General features: G+C 41.4%; 1 protein-coding gene across 1 annotated transcript; it reads right to left on the minus strand.

The window, feature by feature from the left end:
• Positions 1–1,076: 1,076 nt before the first annotated feature.
• Positions 1,077–3,876, minus strand: LOC143876140 (Tetratricopeptide repeat (TPR)-like superfamily protein). Its single transcript, XM_077377814.1, has one exon. The coding sequence runs from the start codon at positions 3,750–3,752 to the stop codon at positions 1,494–1,496; it is 2,259 nt and encodes a 752-aa protein (XP_077233929.1). The 5' UTR covers positions 3,753–3,876; the 3' UTR covers positions 1,077–1,493.
• Positions 3,877–9,421: the final 5,545 nt, after the last annotated feature.

A 9,421-nucleotide genomic window follows, 5' to 3' on the forward strand; every position in this document is an offset into this window, starting at 1 on the left:
GGCAACGACTGTGGGTTCCTCTGTATTGTAAAATGTCATTTTAGGTGCGGTTGTGTTCTTTAGCCCTTCTGGGCAGCGCCTTTGCATTTTTTTCACTGCAGGGAATGAAAAAATTGATGAAAACCAGAGAATGGCTTTCGCCAAACCCGGCCCGTTCTGCCAGTTTGTCCAAATTTGCAACTCCCACCCTCTAAAACAGGCAGATTCTCAGAGCGGAGCAGAGTCGCTCCAAGTGATTCTATTCAGCCCATTTCACTCGCTCGTTGATGCGGAGAGATGCATTGAAGATCATGCACTGTTTCTTTCGACGTAAAAAATGGACGAGAAATTTTACGTCCATTTTTACGTCGTCGAAAGAAATGGAGCCTAGATGAAAAGCCCATGGTGATATTACGTCGTCGAAGAAATGGAGCCTAGATGAAAAGCCCATGGTGATATCTTATCTCTAATGTTTTGGATGCAGCTAAGATGCTGCAGAAGTTGTAAAATACCTGTGATGAATCGACCAAAACTCTCAACGATCCCTTCATTAGACCTAAAATTATATCCAGCTACTTAAATTACATTCAAATATGGCTAACAAATGCTATCCAGGCATCTACCCTTGATATTTGATCCAACAGCAGCCCACTTTTTCAACTTTTTAACGGGCTGCTGTTGGATCAAATATCAAGGGTGGATGCCCCACCCTTGTACGTGTCTGATCGGGCACCATATAATTTCTCACGGGGGGTCAATAAAATGGTTGTGATCATGATGAGAAAGACTGCATTTGGATCTGATACCATGACAAAAGGTTGAAGCTTTGGAGAAGAGGAGGTCTGCTAATGAAATGGCAGACCAGCTTGCCAAGGAAGGTGTGTCCCGGGATTTGGTGCTCATCTCTATGGCAACTGTATTAGCTGGATATGATTTGTAATTTCATATTCTTCTTGTAAGCTAGTCGGGCGATGTAATCATGGGTTTTGGGGGCATCTTGTCCTCTGCCTGTGTTTTTCTATATATAAAAAGTCACCTTTCAAAAAAACAGAGAGAGAGAGAGAGAGAGAGAGAGGCAGCATGGCACACAGTTTGATGGAAAATAGAAGTTCTAGTAGCTCCCTCATGTCTACTTTCCTTTTATATATTAATCAACAAACAAATTACATAAAGAATCCTTCTGTTATGTACACAAAACAAAGGGCATAAATTTTAAAAATTATTTTGAATATGTTACACATCATCGAAGGTCTCCTTTCCTTTCCATTTCTATCTTAGACAAAATTTTCCTTTTTCTTTCCAGTGACAAGTTATCCCCTGACGATTCCATTTCAAATCAATAATGTTTTTCGGACTTCCAAAGATGTCACCCATCCTAGTATTACTCTTCATCCTAGTATTACTCTTGCCCAAGTACTCTGAACTTTGGAATCATTTGCATTTGTGCTGGTATGAACTCACCCTCATCTCGAATCAATAAAAAATGTTAGCTATCAATAATCCGCAATCTACAATCATTTCGTATGATTTTGTGATTCCATCCAGCTGCACCCAGGCTTCTTAATCACCCCATTCTTTCTCATCAGTTCCCTCACACTAGCAGCTTCTTCCCATTGCCCAGCTGCCGCATAAATATTTGACAAAAACACATAAACAGCTGGATTATCTGGCTCAATCTCTAGAAGAAACCCAGCTGCAATTCTTCCCAGCCTAACATTACAATGAGCTCTACAAGCACCGAGCAATGCCCACCATATATGGGACTCTGCCGGAAATGGCATACTATTTATTAATCTTTCTGCTTCATCTAGATGTCCAGCTCTGCCTAAAAGATCAATAATGCAACAATAGTGATCCACACCCCTCTCCACGGCGTAATCTTCCACCATAGAGGAGAAAATCCAGCGGCCCTCATCGACTAAACCAGCATGGCTGCAGGCTGAAAGAACTATAGTGAAGGTGACTGGATCGGGCTCGATACCTGATTCTTTCATTGCCTTTAAACAGTGGATTGATTCTTTTCCTTTCCCATGTTGCGCATAAGCAGCAACCATGGCATTCCAAGAGACTGCGTCTCGTTCAAGCATCCCATGGAAAACTTCAAAAGACCAATTCAAAACCCCACATTTTGAGTACATGGTAATAAGGGCATTCCCCAATGATGTCTCTGAATCAAACCCAGATCTTAGAATGTAGGCATGAATCTGTTTTCCATGTCTCAGGTCAGAAATACAAGCACAAGTGCTCAAAACAATGCTCAGAGTGTAGATATTTGGCTTGAATTCTGACATTTGCAATTTATAGAACATTTCTAAGCACATGAGTGGGAACCCATTCAATAGAAGCCCTGATAGAATTGAATTCCAAGAAATTAGATTTATGGAAGGCATCTCACCAAAGATCAGATAAGCATGCTCTATGTGACCACACTTAGAAAATGCAGAAACCAACGCATTGCCCACTTGGGTATTTGAGATGAGACCATTTTTAGCTACTAAAGCTTGAAGCATCTCGGCATTCTCTACATTAGAGCATGATAACAGACTCCCAAAGGTGAAGTCATCAGGCTCAATTCCAGCCCTTTGCATTCTCAAATAGACTGAGATGGCTAATTCAAAATAATTCCCTTGAGCATAACCTGCAATCATGGAATTCCATGAGACTAAATCCTTCTCCTCCAATCTCTCGAAAACTAGGAGAGCATTAAGCAAATCCCCACGGCTAGAGTACATAGTTATCATCGCATTGCTTACCAAGACAGTAGCTTCAAAACCCATCTTGACAGCTTGGGCATGGATTTGGCTACCCATTTTTGTCATTTTATCAGATGAACATGCACTCAAAGCACTCACAAAAGTCAGTTCAGTAGGCCCAAAACCAGCTTCACCCATCTCCTTGTACATCATCAGAGCCTCCAAATCTCTTCCCCAGCCTACCAACCCTGCTATCATGGCATTATAAGTAATCTGGTTTAATACCATGGTTTCTTCAAAAACTCCATATGCATCTCTTATCAGTCCAAAGTCAAAATACATACTCAACAGAGAATTAACTACAGAAACCCAAACCAAAAACCCAGTTCTAATCACCAGAGAATGCACCTGCTTTCCCAAATCCAATAGCTCCGGCGAACAACACGCTCTCAGAACACTAGCATAAGTGTACTGATCATGCCAAACGCCCATTCGATGCATTCTACAGAACATATCAAAAGCAATGTTTTGGAATCCTTGTTCCACACAGCCCGTGATGATCGCATTCCACACGGCAGCAGAATTTCTCTGCGGCACTCGATCCAACATTCGACAAGCAAAGTCAATTCGCCCCATTTTCGTATAAGCTGACAGCAGCGTGGTCCATGAGTAGATATCTGTGTTTGGCATTTCATCAAACACTTGGCACAGTGAATTTATATTCTTCAATTTCGCATAGAACGAGAGAAGGGAATTGTCTATGTGGGTGTAGCCTCTGAAACCCGTACGGATAATGTGAGCGTGGAGCTGTTCTCCGGCGACACTGTCGCAGAGGTTGGCACAGGCGGTGAGAGTGGTGGTGAGAGTGTAGTGGTCTGGTTTGAGGTGGTGGGAGGATTGGATTTGATTGAATAATTGGAGGGCTTGTGAGTTTTGGTGTGAGCGAGTGAATTGTGCAATGAGAGAGTTCAAACTTACGAGGAGTTGGGAGGGATTTTGGTTTGGTTTTGCAGTTATTATTTGGGTTTGAATTGAGAACTTCATTAGCCAATTCCTACGTTGTGGCCTTGTGGGGTGCATAGACAAATGGGCGCCCTTTTATGTTGTGACTTGTGAGAACTTAAGTTAGCCATCATACCAAGTAGTGGACCTTGTTGCCATGTTAAATGAAGACAAGGGAAGGTGATGGTTTATAAGCAAACCTTATTTTATGGCTAAATCAAGAATTATAAGGGAGAGAGAAGAAGAGAAGATACAACACCACGCATATAGTGGGGTCGCCAAATTAAGTCCATCTCAATTAAGTAAGGTGAAATGAATATTCGCCCCCTTTCTTACTTTGGACAGCCCCTTAGTGTAAAAGAGTACTCATTAAATCATTTATATATGAGGGGACTGTCCCAAGTAAAAAAAGTGGTTAATATGTCATTTCCCTTAAGTTGGGCTTTATATTTGGTGGGCCCAATGCATATTGTGGGACCCATATGTGACCAACCATGCATCAAAAGATCTGAGAAACTGTTCTGAATCGAATTTCAACTTATTGATTAAAATAATTGGCTTTTTTTGTGAATTAATTATAGGAAAAATTATTAAAAAAATGCGGAGTTTTGGTTATATTGTGAACAGAGGGTAGATGACTAGACGTTTCAATTTTATAAAAAAAGGGGTTGTCAGTGAGAGAATATGGTTTTTAGGACAAATATACCCCCGTTGCTTTTTCCTACCACTTTTTGTGGTTCTAATCCCTATGTTATTCACCTACCCATTTGACCTTTTTCTTTCTTTTTCCCTAAGCTTTCCTCCTTCCAACGTGAAAACTCCATTGCCATACTTGCTGCTCTCTCATACAACTCCACCCATGAAATGCCTTCATGCGAAAGTCCCTACCAAATCCCATATTATAGTTAGACAGACGGTGGAGGATCTGAGGGAAAACAATCTAGTGGGGCTTGCTTATTTCAGTGATCTAAACCATTTACTTGCTGGGCCCTTTCATGTTGTGCCATAAAATCTTCTCTCCAGGATGATCATAACCCTCTCATTTGTTAAGGCTGTTTGTATGAGATCCATTCATTCTAACCCTCTATAATCCTAATGGTTCAAATCATCCTATGTAGACTAATTTGGAAGCAAGTCATATCTATCTACACTAGGGCCCAAACAAATAAATGGTTTATGTTCACTGGGCCCCACCTAAGAAATATGGGATCCATAAGTTTGATTAGATTATCCTAAACCCTTGATCAAACAAGTGGTTCATCTATGTTTGTTCCAAAAGATCACATCTTATACCCCGGAACCGCTAGGGAACTACATCTTATACCACGGAACCACTAGGGCACCACATCCTATACCGTGGGACCACTAGGGCACCACATCTTATACCATGGGACCACTAGGGAACCACATTTTTTACCCCGGAACCACTGGGGAACCACATCTTATACCCCAGAACCACTAGGGAACCACATTTTCTACTCCAGAACCATTAGGGAACCACATCTTATACCCCGGAACCACTGGGGAACCACATCTTATACCACGGAACCACTAGGGAACCATATTTTATACATTTGAACCACTAGGGAACCACATTTTATACCCTGGAACCACTAGGGAACCACTGGGGAACCACATCTTATACCACGGAACCACTAGGTAACCATATTTTATACATTTAAACCACTAGGGAACCACATTTTATACCCTGGAACCACTAGGGAATCACATTTTATACCTCGGAACCACTAGGGAACCACATCTTATACCACAGAACCACTAGGGAACCACATTTTCTTCCCTCGAACCACTAGGGAACCACATTTTCTACCTCGGAACCACTAGGGAACCACATTTTATACCCTGGAACCACTAGGGAACCACTAGGAACCACATTTTATACCCCATAACCACTAGGGAACCACATCTTATAAGAACCACATTTTCTACCTCGGAACCACATTTTATACTCCAGAACCACTAGGAAACCACATCTTATACCACGGAACCACTAGGGAACCACATTTTCTACCACGGAACCACTAGGGAACCACATCTTATACCACGGAACCACTAGAGAACCACATTTTCTACCCCGGAACCACTAGAGAACCACATTTTATACCCCGAAACCACTAGAAAACCGAATCTTATACCCTGTAACCACTAGGGAACCACATCTTATACCACAGAACCACTAGGGAACCACATCTTATACCACAAAATCATTAGGGAACCACATTTTACACCCCAGAACCACTAGGGAACCACATTTTATATCCCGGAACCACTAAGGAACCACATTTTATACCCCAGAACCACTAGGGAACCCTGCCTTAAACTCCGAGTCGGAAGTCCGAACTAATGGTCGGACTTCCGAATGGAAGCCAGTAGAAATGACAAATCTGCTGGTTTCCGTCGGAAACCGGTAGAAATGGAGCTTTATCACATTGGCAATGGAGTTTCTTTTTTCAAAACTACAATGTCAATGGAGTTTTATCACGTTGCAAATGGAGTTTTTTTTTTCAACACTACAATGGCAATGGAGTTTTTTTCTTCTTTCAAAACTATAATGGCAATGGAACTTGGAAACGTTGCCAATGGAGTTTCACGTTAGAAGGCTTGTGGAAGGCTTAGGGAAGAAGAAAACAAAAAGGTGATATGGATAGTTGAGAAACATAGGGATTAGAGCCTCTAAAAAGGGTGGGAAAAGCAAGGGGTTTAGTTGTCCCAAAACCAAAATTTTCATACCCGACAGCCCTACTTAATGAATTTGAAATGTCTACCCCTTGATTTACAATAAAACTAAAACTTTGCATTTTTTTTAAATAATTTTCTCTTAATTATAATTCCCTAAAGAGATCGAAACACATAGACCAGAAGAAAGTTTTCATGTCCATTCTCACGCACACATATACAGAGAAATTACATGGTGGTCGGTCGTGCATGCATGTGCAGCCCAAAAGAAAAGTGAGTCCCACATTACTTTGGGTAATCCAAACCATTCATTTATCTGGCCCTTACGTAGATAAGGTGTCCATAAAATCTTTTCCATAGATTGATCCTAACCCTCTGGTTTGTTGATGATTAAAAATGGACGATAGTCACAACACGTATAGAAACCTACACGAATCATAGGGTTATGATCATCCCTTAGAGAAGATTTTCTGGGCAATTCCTATCTACATCAGGACCCAACATATGAATGGTTTGGATCATCCAAACAATGTGTGTTCCATTGGTTTTTTTGGGCTGCACGTGCATGCACAACAGTCCACCCTATAAATTCTCCACACACACAAGGAATGTTAAACTTAAGGGTGTGATTGTGAAAACCCAGCCGCAAGGGCGCCCATTTGGATCCACGCCATCACAAGGGGCAACATTGAAATTTTACCTATTCCTTCTCATGAGATCAAATGCTTTATTACTTACGGTCTAGGAATTCTAAATAGAAAACGTGCAGTTATAAGACCTGATCAAGAGTTGGAGATTAAATTTTAGGAGAAAAATACACTTAGACCTCCTGTGGTTTCTGACACATTCAACTTAACTCCTAATGTTTAAAAAGTTACAAATAGACCCCCTGTGGTTTCAATTTGTGTAAGGTAGACCCCCTCAGTTGACGGTTCGTCCACAGATTGAAGGGTTAGGATGATCCTACGGAGCTGACTTTTGGGCACACCCTATCTATGTCAGGGCCCATCAAATGAACGCTTTGGATCATCCAAACAATGTGGGCCTACTGTGTTTTTGGTAGTGTGGGCCCGAATCCAAACACTACCAAAAACACAGTGGGCACACTTTGTTTGGATGATCCAAAGCGTTCATTTGATGGGCCCTGACATAGATAGGGTGTGCCCAAAAATCAGCTCCGTAGGATCATCCTAACCCTTCAATCTGTGGACGAACCATCAACTGAGGGGGTCTACCTTACACAAATTGAAACCACAGGGGGTCTATTTGTAACTTTTTAAACATTAGGGGTTAAGTTGAACGTGTTAGAAACCACAAGGGGGTCTAAGTGTATTTTTCCTAAATTCTATCTTCGTGTTTTACACAATCTAATCTCAATTAGACCAAATTAGCTCTACTAATTTATATCAATTGAAAAGAAAACTTGACCAAAACCCTTGAAGATAAAGACATGACTTATGCCTTAAACCACTTACTAATTGTTTAATGAGGTGGCGAAGAATCAAAGAAGCTCAAGTGGTGGGCCCCTACAGATGGGCGACATACAAAAAACCCACACGCATCAACATTCCTGACCATCTAATCAATGGATCTTAGCTCATCAATGGTTGAGATTTCTTCACCTGCGCATGAGCCGGTGATGACAAATCCATCTCCATTCGTTGCGAATTGCGATCAGATATCAAGTTCGGAATTTATTTTATCCTTGAATAGGCTTTGCTATCTTACGTTCGAGTCAAGAACAACCCGAATAGGTAGCTATACTATAGAAGCTGGGTAGCTAATCAAAGAGGTTTATTCAAGATAAAATTATTCAAGCGGGATAGCCAATCCCAGGAACAACTTATCCAATGATTTCTATTCTATCCATGTAGAAAACAACTCCATTGATGAGAGCTTACTTGGATCACTCTTGTCATCATTTTTTAGGCATAAGGATCCAACGACAAACACAGACCGAAACTTTTTGGGAGATAGGGCCCCACATGATTCAACCATATTTTGGAGATGATCTATTCACCCCGTTTTCTTTGCGAGCCACCCTCTTGTAGTGTAAAAAGAGTAGTTATAACCATGGTTTAAAATTTCGGTTTCGGTACCGGTTTCAGACCCCACCGAAATCGAAATTTTGACCAGCGAAATCCGGCGAAGCCAGAAAAACATTATTTTATTCGATATAATTTTTCGGCCGAAATTACCGAAATTTCGGATAGTTTTTTTGGGTGAAATTTCGGGGAAAAACGAAATGTTGACCGAAATTCTGAAATTTCGGACTAAATAAAATACCATTTTCGGGTATGAGTGATTTCGGTGTGGGTGATTTCGGTCGAAATTTAAAACCATGGTATGAGCATGCATTTGTTGCACTCGAGCGCAGCTAAGCTTAGCTGCGCTCGAGCACATAAACAGGGTGGGATCCAAGCATTCATTTGATGGGCCTTTTCATGGGTAGGGTGTCCACAAAAAATCAGCTCCATTGGATCACCTTAGGGTGTATCTGTCCATTTTTGGCCCCACAAATGGACACCCATTGGTGATCCAGTAGAGCTGATTTTTGGTACTCCATTCATGATGGGGCCTTCCAAATGAATGCTTAGGATCACCCTCCAAAGACCCCACCCCCCTGTTACTGTGCTCGAGCGCAGCTAAGCCAGCTGTGCTCAAGCGCAGCAACCCTTTTCTCAACTTATAAATATAATGATAGGGTGGCCGAGTAAGAAAAGTGGGGCGAATGTATCACTTTCCTTTTTGGAAAATGATTTGGTCAGGAATCAAGTGGGCCCCAATTAACATCACATCATGACCGTCCAATTCATAGATCTCTCAATCTTCTTTTTATTTGCTAAAAACACCCTCTCTTTCAACGAGTTAACCAGAATAATATCAACCCCCACACTTTTGTCAAACACCCCCAAAAACAGTCCTTTCCAGAACCACAAATCAACCCCCGTATTTCCTCAAATTACCCAAAATACACAAACAGTCCTTTCTAGAATTACAAATCAACCCCCGTATTTCCTCAAATTACCCAAAATACACTTACGGACTTA

Source organism: Tasmannia lanceolata, unplaced genomic scaffold (genome assembly GCF_043159265.1).
Source record: "Tasmannia lanceolata isolate RefF3 unplaced genomic scaffold, GAP_Taslan_0.1 ptg000004l, whole genome shotgun sequence".
Classification (NCBI taxonomy): domain Eukaryota; kingdom Viridiplantae; phylum Streptophyta; class Magnoliopsida; order Canellales; family Winteraceae; genus Tasmannia; species Tasmannia lanceolata.

Coding starts and splice junctions, on each gene's coding strand:
- LOC143876140 (XM_077377814.1), bottom strand. CDS start 3,752: ATGCACCCCACAAGGCCACAACGTAGGAATTGGCTAATGAAGTTCTCA.